Source organism: Sceloporus occidentalis, unplaced genomic scaffold (genome assembly GCF_023333645.1).
Source record: "Sceloporus occidentalis isolate IW3139 unplaced genomic scaffold, rSceOcc1.0.p SCAF_25, whole genome shotgun sequence".
NCBI lineage: Eukaryota > Metazoa > Chordata > Lepidosauria > Squamata > Phrynosomatidae > Sceloporus > Sceloporus occidentalis.
This window is the reverse complement of record NW_028317005.1, coordinates 11,216,468-11,236,102: the sequence shown is the minus strand read 5'-3', so window position 1 is coordinate 11,236,102 and position 19,635 is coordinate 11,216,468. Positions and strand designations below refer to the sequence as shown.

Genomic DNA, 19,635 nt, shown 5'->3' with positions numbered 1-19,635 from the left:
AGAAAAACCTAACTTACTTTTCTACTATGTTACAAAATCTTGAGGAAGTAACATTGAAACACTCAACCAAAGCTTCTGTTACATTAAAAGCTTTCATTCTGCATCTGTGATCAAGAATACTATTTGTTGAAGAATTATTTCTCCAATTTGATTATTTTTCATAAATTAAATAACGTATACTTTTGATTTCCCATTTGGCTGCCATAGTTTATTATGATTTTATTATGCGGTCGTTGACCACCACTTCGACATTTAGAGAAATTGTTCAAAATGCTCAAGTTAACCTCTGAAATTGCCTTCTGCTCAGTGTGTGTACAAACACAAAAACACTTTTCTTCAAGGTGTCATTCATTCATGGCAAGCATTCCTTCGTATTTACAGGCCTGTTACCTTCCACCCAGTGTAGGAGGAACTGGTCCAGCGGCTTTAGAAAAGTATATAAAACAGTACACTTTGTGCTAAAACGCTACAGGGCAGCAGGAGCAGATGTGACACAGAATGTGGATTCTGATTATTCATGGAATTTAATGCAGACATTGAACAGCTAATTCTGACATGCATCTATAGTATAAAATAATGTAAAAAAAAACCAAAAACAAAACCTGTAAAAGAACAGTTCATTTCTACATTTAACCACTATCCTGGTGGCTGGGCACGTGCCAAAGCATGAGACAGCAGAAAGGCATGAGCCTTTTTTTAGGGACAAGTTTTCAACCCCCTCAATCTCCAAAACATGAGATTTAGCATAGAAAAGAGTGAAGTATATTACTTTTCCCATGTAAAGGTGGCTGAAACTCTAAAATACTGCAAGTTACCCACAAATGAGTGGATATCCTCTATGGCACTAGAGGTATGTCTATTCAGTAACCAACTCTGTTCAGGTATTCTTATAACTATGAACTGGTTTATACTGTGTTTAATGGCCATATATAATTAAGCTAAGGTCTGGATATGCTTATGTTAAAGTTTTTCTTCCACGTTGTTTGGTATATGCTATCCAACTTGACCATAGTTATTGCTATGTAATATTTCCAGTCATACGCTTGAAAAGAAAACTAGAAACAAAAAGCAAAAAAAAACATGGGCTCCATTGCGTATGGTATTTAAAAATATCCCCCTCCTACCAGCCCACTGGACCGGGAGTATGATTTTATTTTTTAATTATCTTTTATTTATATGTCGTCGACAATGCATGCACACAAATACTTTTACTACATCATTACTACATCTTAAATACCTTAGACCACAAAGACTTAGACTACACAAAACTCTGTAACATCAAGCAAAAATCTACAACTGCAAAGATGGCATAAAATGTTAAAATGTGCCAAAGCTAGAATTTTTTTTTTAACAGCTGGTGTATGACACATAGCATTACCGCTTACTTTGCCATAAGAAAAACCACCGAGTATGAGAAGGTTAAACAGTATCATGGATTTGTCACCAATTTTCATTTTTTTACGATTTATTTGCTTTGAGTTCTCACAATGTATCAGAGAGTCCACTTAAGGTTTAAGATGAAGATTACCCTTTTGCCCCACCACTCCTAGAGTAGAATTGATTATTTATTTATTATTTTCTGCCTAAAGTAGTTGTAAAGCAAATTCTCTTGAACTCTGAGTCCTCCCCCCGCTAGGACTGCCCACAGATACTATACCTGTATTTAAGGAAAGGTCACTCACTCACAAAGCCATCTCCTGCAGCTGCACTGGACACCACCACAATGGACAGGAAAATGCAAAACCAGAAGGTATTTCTTTTACTCGGTTTCCTTTCTAATTTAAAAGCCGGGTTAGATACAGATAATCTCATTATATATATATATATATATATATATATATATATATATACTTTTAAATCAGAGGTACTAGTTTAATGTTATCTGGGGTCAAATTCCGTATGTATTAGTAAAAGACCAAGGTTTTTGGTTGGTTTACCTTTTTTTTTTCAATAATTAACTGAGGCTCTTATCTTATTTTATACAAAAAAGCTTATGTAAGAGTTTATAACTCTAAATTGTAATAGGTATAAAGTGTGTGCGCATTTTTTGTTTACATTTCCAACATATTTTAATTCTACATTGTGTATTTTGTTCTTTATGTACATGTGTATATATATATATATATATAGAGAGAGAGAGAGAGAGAGAGAGAGAGAGAGAGAGAGATATGGTAAAAGCTAAATGGAGCTGATGAGCCGGTCTGCAGATAGGAAGACATTCTTTCATATGAATGTTTAGCGAAGTGAATGGGATCGTCTGCATAGTCTGTGCTAATAGGTGTGATAAAAGAATAATATACATGACAATGGAGAAGGCTGGTTACACAAAGAGTGGCTGCAGACAGAACGTTGTCATGCAGACAACTCACTCAAAAGAGATTCACTATCATCGAGTATAGCAGATTTATTTCACTTGGCTCCATTTGCTTTAAAAAAGGCTGAACTTACATACAAAAAGGTTTGAGAACAACTCCACGGAGAGCGGACATCTGCTTAATAGCCTGTCCTAGGGTGCGTCCCCTCCCTGGAGCGTCTCAGATTTTAGCTCACTTTTGCCATTACAAGAGAAAACCAGCCACTAACACAGCCGTGTGACCCTGCATGTATAGGCTCCGCATGGACATTTATACTATGAGTGGTGTCACGACGAAGCTACACACATCTACAACACCACCGACTTCTGGGTTGGATAACTGTAGGTTTCCAGGTGTTGATGGACTGTGCTAGCTAAGAGTGATGAGAGTGTATAAATCGCTAAAGGGCATCTGTTGCCATGAGACGCGTTAACTAATGTGCTACCTTCTGCTTCCATTGATTGTGTAAAGCCATAAATCATTAATGAACAAAACCCACACTATTTTGCTATAAAATAGGTGCCGTTCAATGCTGTTCCCCATGCATCAACTGGTTAATCATTGATAACACTGTGTACTAATCCTGTATATGTTATGTCATTGCAAATGCATAAAAAGCAGTCAGGGATACTTCATAGCCCCAAAGAGCCTCTTATATATGATTAGTGAAGGCTTTTGAAGAGTTTACAGTTATCTTCTACCAGTTAAAGTAAAAAATAAGTACTGACTATGATGTGTGTAAACTTAATAGATTTCAGTTTTCCTTATAAAGAAACGTTGTGGAAACTAAGTACATTAAAACTGTTAGGCTCGTAGATTTTGAGCACATTTGTCCACTTCATAGAGTTTTATTTACACATATCTCCTACAACACCTGAAATACAGTAAGTGAATATGAAGTTTGGGATCACATGCTGCGATATCTGTAACAAATAAGCCAAGCCTTTGAATTTTTATTAGTTATTTCAGCACTACTAGGTATATTTAGATTCCCCTTGTTTGATATCATATAAATATGAATCTCTTGTGTATGTCTTCTTTTAGAACCTCACTGGAACGCTGGCGTTTGCTGTCTTTACAGCAGTTCTGGGGTCCCTGCAGTATGGATATGGTATTGGAGTCATCAACGCTCCACAAAAGGTGACCTTACTGTACAAATAGAACCTTTATTAGATACATCACCATAAAACAGGATAGCTGACAACTACAAAGTTCACTTCGTCACATATCGAACAATTGAGTCCTACTGAAAAAGAAAAGAATTTCCACGTTTTTCATGGAAGGATTTACATGAAGGTGAAATTGGAAATTTTCTTAGCGAGTACATAGATTGCAAGTGCTATAGTGAACAGCTGCTTCTCTTATCAAGTACAAATTAATGGGAAACATGTCTACCATGTACTAAGAAAGGCTAAAAATAACCTAAAACCATGTGATCATACCTCAAGCAGCAGCCTATTTTTCACATTTAAATATTTAGATTTTTGTGTACTTTATCTGATGTATGTATTTAAGTGACGTGATTTCATTTTCTGCTAGTTGTACTATAGTAACACGCTGCTTTATGGTTGTGCCCACTATTATTAATAACTCAGCTGAGACCCATATTTATTCTTTTACTTCTTGCAATAATTAATTTTCACAAAAAAGTGTTGAAATACAAAAGTATATATATATTTACATTAATTTACCCAAATTCAGTTCACATTAATGACAATGTTATTTTAACTATGCACATGTTTACAGGTTGTACTTTCTAGCCAGTCAGGGACAGATCTGGGTTACTAAGATATACTGGTGCCTCATCTGAAGTACAAGTGATCAAATAGATACTTGGATGAATTGTGGAACATCATGTTTATGTCTAAAAAATGCAATATAGTGTTATAAGGATACGAGTCTCACCCCTCCCACGTCCTATAAGGACCAGTCGGGGACCACAAGCAGCTGCTTAACCTGCTTAAATAGTAGTGCCACCCCTGCACTAGGTCACTTGATGGTCGCTCACTACTCCTGCCGCAAAAGGCTCAGTGTTACTATAAGTAACTAGATCCCTACTACCAATGTGGGGAAGAGCAGTGAGAATGGGTGTCTGCATGGGGGGCCTCTCCTGGAAATTCTCTGACAATGCCACCATATTCCGCCAACCATAAACAAACTTGATGTTTTCTTTCCCATGGAAAACAATCTGGAACTCCCATCTCAGTGAGAGGAAATCACGTCTGTTTCCTGTCTTGGTTAACTGGTTGACAGCATCGGTGCTTCCAGCTGATCAGGCAGATATAATACAACATGTTTTCTTTAAATTCTGTATTCAACCTAAAAATAACTTTGGCTTCTTCCATAAGTAATGTTTTTCTATCCTGTTGTTAGCTGTTCAGAAATTAATAATAATAATAATAATGCATATACAGCAATTGACACAAAAATATCTGAAAATATAATTTAGTTAGACCTTCTCCTTCTTTGGCATCATTCACTTAACATGACATGAAATGCAACGTTTATTGATGGTGTATTCTGTTATGGAACAGATCATTGAAGCTCACTATGCACGGGTCCTCGAACTGGACATGCTGGAAAAAAGTACCAACCAAACAGAAGATGCTCCCGTTCCTCCCGCTGTTACAATGTATTGGTCCCTCTCGGTGTCTATATTTTCACTTGGTGGGATGGTGTCTTCATTTTTTGTTGGATGGATCGCAGATAAACTTGGGAGGTTTGTAATACAGCAATTATTTTCTTCTTGTTTATTTACCTTATTTTGTAAGCAAATCATACCATGGTGGACGGAAGCGTGCATGAGGTCCAGGCTGTCATGATGGAGGCAAGGATTGATTAGGGATGCAAAGGTGTTAAAGACACCAAATTCTGTGTTATTCAATGTTAAAGTTTTTCAGGCATACAGTTGTGTTAACATGTAGATTTGACCAATAAATGTGAAGTCAGTTTCTATGTACTAGTTTTGATGTTTATTTTAGCAAATGTTTATAACCTGGCCTCCGTATAAAAGATGTTAACCCCTTAAGGACAATGGGCGGTCCCTAAACCCAATGAAAACAATGCATTTTGAGCCCGTACATGTACGGCTTTGTCATTAATGGGTTAATAATTGTTGCGTTGGCTAAAGATGCAGGGCACTATTTAACACAGCATAAAAACTGTTTGCACAATACCCTGACTGGAGAATATTACTCATTTCAGGATCAAAGCCATGATGGTAGTAAATTCCTTGGCAATAATTGGAGCTCTCCTTATGGGGTTGGCACCACTCGGTCAAGCACATGCCCTTGTTATCGCTGGTAGATTAATTACCGGACTTTACTGTGGTAAGTAACATCATATAAACTAAACAAAATATATGTCCCCTCAGACGTCATATACAGCACTCATGTTTAACGGCAGAATGTATCACACAACTCTAGGGCCACTATATTTTGCTTTGATTTCTTTTGAAAAACTATTATGCTGATATATTTAATCACAGTAAAGGGTCAAATGTACCTGGATTAAATTATGAAATTTATGAAAGTAGATGCATTTGCCTAATCATAATAAAAAAAATTACCAGAGATGTCCCTTTCATTCTCCATATGTCATCTTGGCTAGGTAATGTCTTACATACATTATCATTGGCAAGGCTGTTTGGGGCAGTGGAATCATAGTCAGTCATAAAGATATGACTAATCATAACATGCTGTGTCCAGAGATGTGATTATGAATTATCTTTCCATTTCCACAGGATTGGCATCAGGATTAGTCCCAATGTATGTTGGAGAGATTTCTCCCACCCCACTCCGAGGAGCGCTGGGGACTCTGCACCAGCTTGCTATTGTAACAGGAATTCTCATCAGCCAGGTAGACTTTCATTGTAACCATGGTAGATACACTTTGAACAAACTGAGGATTAAAGTGAAGTGCTAACTTGGGTCAGGTGGTTAGTGTTGCTGGAGAGAAGGAGAGGGACCACAGGATAGTGTTGTGTGTGGAAAAGAGAGGTGCTGCTGCTGAGAGTGTTGTGTATGAGGCGGTGCGGATAATGTTGTGTACATGGAAGAAGGGATCAGGGGCTGTCAGATAGAGACAGAAAGACATAGGGAGAAGAAAAACGTTGAATTACCCTTTTAAAGAACACCATAGATGTAAAAATCCAGTTATTTGGGGAGACAGAAATAAAAAAAAAACTTCTAAGTATATGTTTTTATGTTCTGAAGCCCCGGTTGGGGAAATGCAGGTTGCATGAAACATAAATAAACTGATATGCAATATCGATATGTCACACTATGGGTAATCTTGTCTGTATGTGTAGTTTATACCATATCCTTTAATACCTATAGATTATTGGGCTAGACTTTATCCTCGGCAGTAAGGAGCTATGGCCCGTCTTACTCGGTCTTTCCGGTGTCCCGGCAGTTATTCAGACAATTCTACTCTTCTTTTGCCCAGAAAGCCCCAGATTCCTCTTCATCAAACTTGGAAAAGAGGAGGCATCTAAAAATAGTAAGTAATACATTAACTAGCTCTGACCTAGCAAACTGTAAACTTCAACAGTTTGTTCAATTTCCAGGCAGCACTTGTGAAACGATTTCTGTTTTACCCACTCAAACATTTGCCAGACAATTCCAATAATGTAACTTACAAAGAGAAAGAAAATATTTATCCAGTGATCAATATAACTCATGCAAGTTCCAGGAAAACCTAGAGTAGCACCCATGTAGAGAGGGCGGTGATTAGTAGCCTCATTTGGAGGGTCTGACCCAAGCAATGACATTGATTTATATTAATACCACATAACCCATTTTGGAAGAAAAAAACAGTTGCCATAATGAAATGTATTATACAACATACACCGGTCACACACAACGAATGTGGAAATTGCCGTGGCAAAAAAAATTACGTGAAGCTGTCCCTTGGTCCAGGGAGAGCATAGAGGATGGCTGTGTATTCTGTGCTTGGAGTTGGAGCACAGAGCTACCCCACTACATGCTATAGTTTGTATCTCTATACCAAGAGCAAACAAGTTCTACATGGGGACTTCAGAAAAAAATAGCTAAATTGAGTGTTGAACTTGGTTGGACTTAGGTCCTTCTTTACTGTTACTATGATTAGGCTTGAAATACATAAAAGTGTAACAACTTCATTCTGCAATCTGCATGTTTTCTTTGTAACTAATTCCAGACAAGCAGTCTTCCACTGCCTGTGTGCGTGATCACTGGTTAAAGGTTAACAAAGATAAAACACAAGTGGCTAATAATGTTAAAAACACCAGTCTTTCTTTTCTTTGACAAATGCATTCATTGGTGAGATTTGGGTGTATAATAATTTGTACCCATAGTATAAAAATGCTTATTAGAGTGCTGTAAATAGAGTTTTTGTTTTAGTCACCTGATGGCAGTTTTATTGTGCATCTAGAATGGCTGATTATCTCTTGGTAAGTTGTTCTAGACTTTAACGGTATATGGCAGGCCTGACTTTAAAAAGTGCAGCCATGGGCTGGATACATACGGGAGCACGCTGCGCTAGGGAAAGTGCGTGGCATTCAGTGGTGCTAGCCTTCAAGTACCAGGGCTGCTTTTCCTGCCCCAGTCCAGCCCTGGTATATAGTCACTGTCTTCTAATTACCTGGTCATCTTTGTGGCCCTCTTTCATTATGTTACCATGAAAAGGTAAAGACCAAACTGACTGGGAAAACAATGGATGAGAATTCCTTAGTAATTATATGACCAGATGCGTCCTGCAGCAAGGTCAGATAATGTCAAATGGCTAATAAGTAGGTAAACAACCAAAGTTGTAGATGGCCTAGGGTACTTTTGAGGCTAGCATTGTGGCTGATTAAACTACCAAAGCCTTGCTGCTATGCCATGGGCTAGACTAACTCCTATTCCAGGCAGTGTCTGTAAAGGAGCTGTGTGTTTTAAGAATACATAAAATGAATAATACAAGGAGACAAGTTGGAATGTGAAATGTTACGTCATGAGTTCATCGTTGTTCTGGATTGTCATTATCATTATCTGTAAAATGCTAGAGTTGCGCTAGGGAAATCTGCTGAATGAAAACTGCTATTAACTTGTTGGTTCTCCCATTCTAGAATTGCATTATTGTTTTTCTTCTTCTCTTATGTGCCTGGGTCCAATGTCAGTATACTGTAGGTCCAACTCAGTTGAGCATATTTGTACTTCTAATACAGGTTTGAGAAGAATAAGGGGGGCATATTTTGACACAACAAAAGATATTGAGGAGATGAGGAAGGAGAAGGAAGAAGCTGCCAGTGAGAAGAAGGTGTCCATTATTCAGCTGTTTAAATCCTCAAAATACCGACAACCTCTTCTGGTTTCTATTGTGCTTCACATTTCTCAGCAGTTCTCTGGAATTAACGGGGTGAGTAAAAGCTAACGGGAAGCAAATATTCTGCCTGCCACTCAGGATTCACCAGTAATGTTGGCTATAGGCTGTTTTTAATAAAGTGGAGTTATGGGGGGGAGAAATCACCTTGTCAAATCAGACATCCAGTCTGCATGGGATAGACATAAAGCCATCCAGAATCTAAGACAAGACCAAGGAACGCTTGGGTCTTACATTAGGAAAAATGGGCAGACTAGATGGGCTAAATCGTTTTTATCTGCTGTGGAATTATTTGTTTCTATGTTTCAGTCACAGGCAAACTGAGTCCTTCTCAAAGGGGGAACTTGACTAGAGTCTCACACACTCCCAAATGCCATTGACACCTCTGTGAGTTGTTAAACTTGGAGGAACTTTGAGTGTTTTCACACATTTTCACCAAGTTTAGGAACTCATAAACACTCCGTCGGTTTCTAAGGGTGTTGGAGATTCTGGAGTGTTTCCTCCTTTAACAGTATGTAGTTAGGATCATTAGGTGAACGTTTTTAAACTTGCCATCCCTCACAGTTAAGTAGGATCCATGATAAGTAAAACAGATATTACTGTAATAGTTCAAAAAGAAATGGAGACTTTAGTCAAAATTTGATACCTTTTGTTGGGCCAACACAGAAAAGCTTCAGTTAGTTACATAAGCATTCGGAACCTCTTGTTTTTCTTCATCTCAAGAAGCGATCTCTGAAGTCCAGTTACATCATTTTTCTTTGTTGGCCTAATAAAAGGTCTCAACTTCTAGAATATTCCATGCATCACACACTAAATTAAACATAACCTGTGCCAGTGTTCCCCAAAATATAAACATGGAAAACATACACATGTACTCACTTTACTGTTTATTTCCTAAATTGTTTTCTTCTTCAAATATAAAAAAGTGTTACGTTTAGTGGGTCTGGTGTAATGTTTTCAAAGTGATTTTGTTACCATAGTAACTGATGGACTGATCCAATCAGCAGGAACATTAGTTCCGTTATTTGCTAAGGTGATAAAACCACTTTTCAGACCATACATTACAATCTCCTTTTTATACGGCGCCCAGTATTTGCACGTGGAACCTCAATCTATAATGAGTTGTAAAAATGTGCTTTTTGTTTTGCAGATATTTTACTATTCCACAAGTATATTTTCAAAAGCAGGAATTAGCCAACCAGTATATGCAACAATAGGAGTTGGTGCGGTGAACACAATTTTCACTGTTGTGTCGGTGAGTAATAATAAAATGTCTGATGGTATAAAATATTAAATATTGTGTCATTATAACTAAGCTGTGGGATATGTTAAATAGGCAATGGAAACTGGATACAAACATACTGTGTATTTGGTAGCTTGCAAGCAGCCTGTATCAGAATCCTCGAGTATCCTGTTTCACTAGGAGCTATGTGTGTATACAGATGTTTTTTGTCTTAGAGCTCAGTTAACCTTATTGGGCTATGGAAGGATATTAAACACTGAAATGTGGCTTCATAAATCAGAAGCAGAGATTAACAAGTGTTACCAACAAGAGAGGTTATCAGAATACCAACATGTATACACCTTAAAGAAACTAAGTAAGTTCTGGAATCAATCTTGGACGATAGGTGTAAAAACGTCCTTTATATGGTTTGATGTAGGTAAAGTGGACTACTTTCGAGTTCCACCATGTTTGTTAAGGGCAGATGACGCTGCATCCTGTACCTCAACTATATGAGGAAGCCTAACATTTGCCAATATTAAGAGTGCCTATGTCTCCACTCCTTCTGCATCCACTTGTTTGATAGCCCGAGCAGCTCAGAATTCCAAGGTGGCCGCTTAGTTTGCCTTCATGGCAGGGCTGGCCATGAGTATTCATATTTTAATTTTCACTGGGCAGTTTTGCAATATTTTAAACAGCATCCGATCCCAAACATATTGCAATACTCAGTCAGTAGGTGAGCCGTCTCATTATTTGATTAATCATGGCCATAGAGAGAATGATGCTGAAATTGGTACATTGCTGACATTAGTAAATTCACCTGGCAGTTTGCGTATTCTGGCTTGTAAGCATTTCATTTTATCTAGGCTTACAAGGTCAAACACAGATCAAATGCTGACAGCTATGAAATCGGGCTTCTCATTAGCTTGTGGGTTATTTATTACCAGCAGACTAGATAATGTTTGAATAGAAAAGCAGTAGAAACCAGAACATGGGATCTGCACTATTCGAGCAGAACATTTTTATTTCTGTCTCTTTTTCCTCTATTAAACCTGATGTTCTGCTGTAAATAAAGACATGCATATGATATGTGTATGAATTTGTGTTTTAAACAGGAGAGTTTAAGTGTTGATCAGACAGGCTGGGGGTCATAGGAAACACTTAAGAGATAAGTAAGAGTTGCAGTTAGCACATGGCACTAGAGTAAAACCTGTTCCGTTTGTGTTTCACTGTATTTTAGCCACAAAATATAGCTCTCGGAAAAGCTTGAGTATCTAAGTGGGCGGCGATTCATCTCATCTGACCCTCACATATCTGTTAGGACTCTTAGAACTTGTGACTTACAAACTCTGCACTAGAGCAGCTTATTCCATGCAAATAACGGATTGCTAATTTATCTATAAATCCCCGCTGTTGTGTCGCAGGTGTTCCTGGTAGAAAGAGCAGGAAGAAGATCCCTCTATCTGGTTGGTCTCGGAGGCATGTGTATATGTGCTATTATCATGACCATTGCGCTAGCATTGCTGGTAAGTGTAACAAGATGTTTAACCAAGCTCATCATTATATAGATGTGAATTTGTATAGAACGTGAACACATCTGCCTTTTTATTTTCTACTGTCGAGGGCACCACGTACTCGAGGCTTCCATATCACCCACTCTTATTATACATAATGAAATAATTGATCTTGCACCTCTGGGGTTGTTCAGTGGATGGTGGTTTCAGTGGACACAAACCTGTGAATTCTAACATTAGCTATTTATTGTCAACACGGCCAATGCGTGGAGGAGAAATGTACTTCCAGGCAAACTTGCAGATCTCTCAGTATAACTGTCTTTAGACCCCAATTACTTCCCCTTTGTAAAGAGACAATTGGGCCATAATGCAACAAGGTGGATTGTACATCTCTGTTTGACATTTTGTTTCACATTGTCTAATGCATCACCAAGGTAAGCACTTCGCTCAATCCAAGTTCAACCACTTGACTCATTTACATGCCAAGAGAAAAGTGACACTAGTAGAGTTAATAGAGTTGTGAAAAAAGTATTAATCCATCTGTTACGGGAAGTATTTTGTGTACACAAGATATTAAATTTGTTAGTGTTGTGGGTTATGCAGTAAACATAAAACTGGAATTGTGAGATAGCTGATAAAGGTCTTCATTGTGAAGTAACTTGTATGCATGTTATTCCGTGTTCCTCCCCAGAGTCAGTACGCTTGGATGAGTTATCTGTGCATGGTTGCCATCTTCCTTTTCGTGGTTTTCTTTGAAGTTGGTCCCGGTCCCATCCCTTGGTTTATTGTCGCTGAATTGTTCAGTCAGGGTCCTCGACCTGCAGCAATGGCCGTGTCTGGGTGCTGCAACTGGACTTGCAACTTTATCATTGGGATGTGCTTTCAGTACATTGCCGTAAGTATTAACCAAGCACATACAAATGCAGTTAACCTTACAGACAAGGCCCGGAGTGACCACGGGACTCGATCAGTACCCATAGGGTGCCAGATTTTAATCCCATGGAAAAATTAATGTTCTTCTTTAAGCATTAACTACAGAGCTGTATATAGTAATATAGATTAGCACCGAAGAAAGGCTCATATTATTTGGTTTGTTCCAATGAACATCATTTAGTTGCAGACATGGAAGCTACGGCTGTAGCAAACCCAGCATTGTGGCTCTTTATTCTATTTGTGGCCAAACCTTTCATAGAAATTATTCTTCAATCTTCTGAAATGTGATAATCTAGAAACTCTTTCGATCTTTTCCATTCTTATCTGGATTATTTGTAACTGAATATGTGTGCCTCATACTACGTACAATTTTAATGCTTAACCTTAATCTATACTTCATTGGTTTGCTCACGATGATTTTCTTTTGTTTGTAGGAAGCCTGCGGACCCTACGTGTTCATCATTTTCGCAATTTTGCTTTTCGGCTTCACTGTGTTTACATACTTTAAAGTCCCTGAGACCAAAGGGAAGTCATTTGAGGAGATATCTGCTGAGTTCCGTAAGAATAAACTCGCCACGCGCAAAGGACTCAAAGCCACTGAAATGGAATACTTGGGAACTAGTACCGACGCCTAACTTTTACAAGATGGGATTATAACTATGGAAACCTAACTTTTTTGCATTTCAGGATTTTGTTTTATATGACACAGGGTAAACGGAGCATTACATTTATTTATAAATACCTATTTTTATAAGACAGTATGGGATAAAGATGACGTAAACTAGGTAGAATGTAGAAAATACAGTCAAACAATAAAATTAGAATCAGCTCTGTTTTTATCATGTTAAAAAGAACACATTTTATGCAGGGAAGGACTACTGTGATACAGAATTAACAATTTTGAGAACCTGGGGGTTATTTTGGGAGAAGCAGCTTGGTTATTAAACCCATAGCCGGCAGAGCATTATCAGCAAACTGCCTCTTGCGTGACGGAGAGATCTGCCGTGGCTGTGCTTTTCACACATTTTGTACTGTTACAAAAAAAAAGCTTAATAATTGCTTACGCCCTTTCATTTTCTCATAACGGTAAAAACCTCAACCTAAATACAGAACATTTGCTTCAGTAATAGGAGTGTAAATAGAGTATCACGTGATGTAGAACAAAGATTTCCCCGTCGCATTCCCTATCCATATACTGAAGGTTTACAGAATTAAGCATACTTTAGCACGGATTGCGTCCCTGATTTGGAAATGTTAGTTGTTACCCTAAAGTAGTAACAATAGAATGCAGTGAGATGCTTTAACACTAATAAGAGACTGAACGCTAACCTTGGCGTGGTGCAGTTCTGCTTTCCTTAAAGAATACACCTGAATCTATGCATTGTCCTGCCTTACTAAGCCATGAATAGGTTGAACTGCAAGCCCATGTAAGCGCAACCCAATCACTGCTAGACTTGGCTTTATACCTTTATTAAAAGTGTAAAAGTGACGCTATCCTTAGATCTGGGCATTTACAGGCGGTTTGGCTGAATACAGAACAAAAAAAGCTTCTTGTCGAGCTGCAGGTGTCACGTGTTACACGACATCCTTCCATGTACGACACGTCTGTGTTTAAACCCTGGTGTTGTTATAAGGCTAATAACTACTAAAAATGAATTCATTTTTGTATGTATCCATGCTGGGAATGTTTGGCTGACTAAGTACATTTTTTTGTGGTATTGTTTTTATACTGCGGCATTCTCCTTAATTATAAGGATAAAAGTATTTTTTTTACATTTTTAGATTTTATAATAATTTTAATATTTTAGACTTTTCTCCATTAAAGCTGCGTAGGAGATGCAGAGAGTAGTTGTCAATAAAGACTATCTTATATTTTCAGACCGCATCTGCCACTATTTTCTAAGACAAAGTGCTGTTTTTGTTTACCGTTAGGCTTCACTGCAGGGTATCTAGAGGATTCCATGGCAAAATTCACTAGTGAATCCTGTGCAAAAGATCACTTTCCAAGTGTTCACTAAGATGCCTTACATATTCTTTCACCCACCTAACTGAGTAACAGAGATAAAGTAACATCTGTATCATTTATTTAGCGTGAGCAAACTAAATGTCAGCGCAGTGACTTCAGAAAGAACCTTTTCTAGATTGTGTCTGTTATGTTGTCTGAAAATGTATTGGAAATGTTCTGGTCTGGGAAAAGAAGAGTTAAGTGAATCCAGATCTCAGGTCTCTACCCCTATGCTTTTTGTCGAACCCATCAGACATGTTTAGAATACCTGCATGAGACTGGTGAAGAGCCCTGCTCAGGGTATAAAGTAACAGAGACAGGGCCCAAGAGAATGGTAATTTGGCAAAGGGCTAAAACCATAGCAATGGTCGGCAGTGGTGTGAAAATGTAATGGTTTTTTTTAAAGAAAACATTTAGATGGTGTACAGCTGTTTGTTCACAATACGTGTCTGTTACAAAATCTATAGGCTATAAACATTTACGTGAAGGGATTAAAGATAGACATCTAGTACTAAAAAGTGTCCAGCGTGTAGCCATTTGCATGCCGACAAACAGGCCCCTATGGGTACTGGCGTTAGACATTTGTTTAAATATGATATGCTAGAAGGCTCTGCAGTTTGATAAGTTGGCTACGTGAGCTCTGCTTAATGAAACGTCTCTAAAAGCCAGAGGCAATACTCTTCGTGTAACAACCGGCTTCTTTGGAAGGTCTTTTTAACCTGTTTTGCTGAAATTTTGCACAATCTTTCCTAATTCAAGGACAACCACACAAAAAATAAAATCTGAAATCATTTTAAAGTCTAAACAATAAATTATTGGGTAGACAAGAGAAGCGGATTAGCTGGGTATGAAAATGCTCCTTAATTGTTTAACTATGCATTATTCAGGGCCAGCTCAGCCTTACTTGCAGGAGCAGCTCACTGCAGTTTGCCATTCATAAAGTTATATCAGGGAGCCGAAATGTCCATCTCTCCTGTAAACTCCTTCCTTGGTGACCAGTGAATTTTTATAATGTGTGTAAAATATTTGTATGTCTTCAATGAGATTAGTTTATTAGAATGTATATTGTGATATAACAACACGTTAACAGGGCTTCAGTGTAACAGTAATGGAGTAGCTTTAGCTTTAACCCTACTCTGTCCTACAGTTGCCATTGCCTCTAGGAGCAGCTGGGATGACAGGTGTTACCAGTACCTGCCCCACAGGTTCCCCCAGTAGAATAGAGTGAACTTCTTTGGGGTATTAGCGACGTGCTCTCTTTATCTGTTACCAAGCAGGGTTTAATGGTTTCCTCCTTAAACTGATTGTTAAACCAGTCTGCTCTTGGTTTATCTTGCTGTGTTCAATGAGGTCAATGTTATATGATTTCAGGCTGTGTCACAAAACAAATGGATCGGCATATGTTGCAAGTACATGAAAATAGTCCAGGGGCTGCTCGGGGCATTCGTTTCATAATAGCCACCATGGCTTGTGAAAGTAACCATTTTTTATGTCTAAATATGTTTTTATTCGGAGTATTCAAATATTTTTTTTGGCAGAATGTATTGTGCTAATATTTACTGCTTTATAGCATGTTTTGATATAATATGAACAATTGATATCAGTATTAACATATTTTTTATTGTTTTTGAAATCACCAAAATGAGCATAAATGAATAAAAAAATGTCAAAATGCTATCCTTTATATTTTTTAGAACTGACTTTTAAAAGAAAAAAAATGCAATAGCAGACCATGTATGTATCCTCACAGGCTCAAATGACACACGTGTGTTTAAAAAAAAATAAAAAAAAAAAAATAAACAAGACACAGCCGTTCCTTACTGCATTTATCTGGACTCTCCAGCCTCCTCCATACTTTCATTCTCAAGGCTGGCTACTGGGATACGATGTCACATCTCAGCACCAGGTACAGCATGCTATTGAGGCACAATGTGGAGCTTGATCACCCTACAGAGCAATCTGACTGCATCTGTCATCATTAACAACACATTTTGTAAACATGTTGCATGTTTTTAAACCTTTCTCCTTAAAAGGTGTGTGATTTGCAATGCCAGCGTTTATGCGGGATTGCCTGAGGGACTGCTTGGGACAGTGTATGTATGTGGAAGCAACTGGGTGCAAGTAAGTGAGGAGTGGGGTTTGGGACCTTGGGGCGAGATGAGGTACTTGCTCAGTCAGTTAGTGGGAGGTAGAGAGCCAGGGGGAGAGAAGATGACAGAGGTAATTTAGAGCTATGCATGCAAGAGCTTAAGCAGCAGAAGCTAGTGAGGTCTGTACAGCAGGAGATAGTCAGGGTAGGGCCTCAGGTCTACATAGAGACCTCGTATGCTGCAGAACAATCAGTACTACAGCAGGGAAAAGTCAAGGATGATAGTGGTGATAAGAACAATGATGACTAGCAGAGAGGGCAAAGTTCATGAAAAACTTGTCATTGGTCAGAAGATCCTGTGGCGTGATGCGTTACTCTTCTGAGCTGGAAAAATGCCAGAAATAACTCAATAGCTATGGGGGAATCATCCTATGAGCAGCATTTGTCACAACAGTTTGGGGTACAACCTTCGCTTGGCCCATCAAGGTAAGAATAAGACTCTATCAATCAGCACAGGAGGAAAACGACGTAAGAGACTTTTACATATAATCCCGTTATTTGACCTATGTCACCAGCTGTAGAGGAGATAGCTGCTTCCACCTCTGCAGCAGTCATCGTCGCAGGAGCCACTCACATACCTGGCTTACTGACTGGATGCTCTGTTCCTGTTATCCTGCCCGCTATACAGAACTTCATGAGTAAAAAACAGCTGATTAAATAACTGCACCATCCACCTCTTTCTCATTGCTGCCATTGCTTTAGTCCATTCCATTCATTATCCTGTTTGTTTTTTTTACGGTAGAGGGTTGGCAACTTAATAGTTAGGCGGCATGTAAGTGAAGCGGTATAACATATGGTGATGTTATAAACTGCGGGAGTAGCATAGTGGTTTTTAAGATACAGTACAGTGTGCATTTCTGCAATAAAACATTTAAAAAGTCTGTTTGGAATCTTATTTTAAAACATTTCCCTTTCATAAAGCATAAGAAGGTTTTAAAAAATAAACATTGCAATACTTCCACATGTTTTAACTGTGGATTATTCGATTTAAGTAAGCTTTTTGCTTTAATACCCCATTTTTGTAGACAGGTCATTAATCTGAGCCCTGAAGTTCCCAAAAGTTGGCCTTAGACTTATTTGGGAACTGAGTCAAGATTTTGTTATATACTTCTATTAGTGTAATCGTATTTTTTTTTTTTGTTTTATTTTGAAGAGTAGCTGCTGTTTCAAGATGCAAATAATACACAGATTGGTGGCCAGTGTTTAAGAATGACAGTCCGTCTTTAAGACCCAAATCTGCCCCTTCTTTCCTTTCATCATGTGCCTTTTTTCAAGAATCACAGAATGAATGTATCACACAATATATATATGAAATGTGTTTATATATGAAATGTAATGTTTTATTTTACTTTGTTCTACAATTTCAGCAGTAAATAAAAAAGCATTAGAAACAGAATACTAGTTTAAAGGTGTCAAGGCAAAACCCCAGTATCATCATGTTCTTTTATAGTAAATATTGGGCCATTTCATACTGAAATGTAAACAGCATTCTTTGGATAAATGCTACTCTAGATCAGGTGACATGTACTTGTAGAGGTTCATCCTAATACCACGAGAAGCAATGATAACTGCCAAACCTGAACACAAAAGACATGAAGTCTAAAATAGACTGAATATTTCAAACATTAATATTTTGTTGATGTTTTTAAGCTATACAATTATTTTTAAGTCAACACTGAAGTATTTGCTTTATACTCTATCCTGTAGATTGGACAGAAACACGATCAACAAGAATAAGATGGTGGCAGGACTGGCGGTACCCTATGGGCATAATAGGTGACTGCTTGGGGCGATGAGCATGTGTGCTGCTATGAAGTTCTTTCTTAGAAGGCAGGAGAATGCACGGATATAGTATAAGTCACCTACGGCTCTAGAACCCTTGGGCAGGCTTTGGAAGGTAGTCTAAACCAAGAAGCCACAACACCAAGATGTAAGGCTTTAGACAAGAGAAGGGAACCAACGAAAAAAAAAAAATGAAGAAAAGAAGGTGAAACGTGCAGTAGCCAATTCAGGGTATACCGTAAAAAAACTTTAAAGATTATAGCTGATAATACGAACATCACTTATACTCTACATTCACGTTGTATTTGTTGTTATGCCCTGGACAAGCAGGCAGCTTTAACTAACTTTCCAATTCTGTTGCAGTAGAACATTTGTGTCTCGAAGTTTTATGTTGACTAAACTCAAGAACCACAATTTAAGCATTGTCACATATTCTAAATCATAATTAGGGACTAACCTAGCCTTGGTGTAGAGTTAATCTAAATTTTATTAAAGACAGGAGGCGAGTATTTTGCATATCCTTCTTTACTGATTACCTCCAGCAGCAAAGGAGTTAACAACAAACAATAAAAACAACCAATCAGAAACAAGTAAAGTCTATATCAATCTCAGCAAACTGCAGCTCCTCCTCTTTCTTTGCGAAGATGCCGAAACAGGAACAGAACGGGAATGGAACCTGAACCATCGGAAAAGGAAAGAAAATGCCTCAGCATCCTGCAGTCAGCAAACTAAGTCGCAGAAGGACGTCCTGAAAGGAGAAGTGCAGAAATGAGAGCACCAAGCGAAATGAATAGCCGCGCATGCATAAAAACAAACACAAGTGCAACCACACAAAAATATGGACACAGCCCCCAAAACGAGATAAGAAAATGTACACGTGAAACACACACAATAAATACCAATAACAGAGTTACAAGGGCAGGGCAGTAAAGGGGGGGGGAAATACTCGCCTCCTGTCTTTAATAAAATTTAGATTAACTCTACACCAAGGCTAGGTTAATCCCTAATTTTATAGCAAGACAGGAGGCTTCATATTTTGCATTTTTAACGCTCGACAGAAGAGAAAAAGCGACATGCGCAGCGGGACGAAAGTAAAAGTTTCGGAACGTAGATTCCCGAGACCAGTCCGCCGCCGCCAAAACGTCCGACAGGGAAGAGCCCGCGGAGAAAGCAGCCGAGGCTGCAGCGCCCCGGACTGAATGCGCCCCAAAAGCCCCGTCGATACCGGCGAGACTAAGGATCCACCGGATCCACCTAGCGAGAGTAGGCGAAGAAACCGGCTTAAAAGGGCGAACATAGGAGATAAACAGAGGACCGCAAGACGAGGAACGAGA

The 19,635-nt window shown here is 38.5% G+C and overlaps 1 protein-coding gene across 1 annotated transcript; it reads left to right on the top strand.

Annotated features, from left to right (window-relative positions):
* The first annotated feature begins 1,723 nt into the window (after positions 1–1,723).
* LOC149300403 (solute carrier family 2, facilitated glucose transporter member 2-like) lies at positions 1,724–13,000 on the top strand. Its single transcript, XM_089485230.1, has 11 exons — positions 1,724–1,750; positions 3,399–3,494; positions 4,889–5,073; positions 5,559–5,683; positions 6,097–6,212; positions 6,692–6,854; positions 8,542–8,732; positions 9,847–9,951; positions 11,343–11,444; positions 12,124–12,327; positions 12,800–13,000. The coding sequence occupies exons 1-11, from the start codon at positions 1,724–1,726 to the stop codon at positions 12,998–13,000; spliced, it is 1,515 nt and encodes a 504-aa protein (XP_089341356.1).
* Positions 13,001–19,635: the final 6,635 nt, after the last annotated feature.

What these genes read in the sequence shown, in the direction of transcription:
- LOC149300403 (XM_089485230.1), top strand. Translation starts at nt 1,724, where the DNA reads ATGGACAGGAAAATGCAAAACCAGAAG. An exon ending in AATTACCGGACTTTACTGTG is followed by an intron (nt 5,684 to 6,096) that starts GTAAGTAACATC and finishes CCATTTCCACAG; the next exon opens with GATTGGCATCAGGATTAGTC. An exon ending in TGTGCTTTCAGTACATTGCC is followed by an intron (nt 12,328 to 12,799) that starts GTAAGTATTAAC and finishes TTTTGTTTGTAG; the next exon opens with GAAGCCTGCGGACCCTACGT.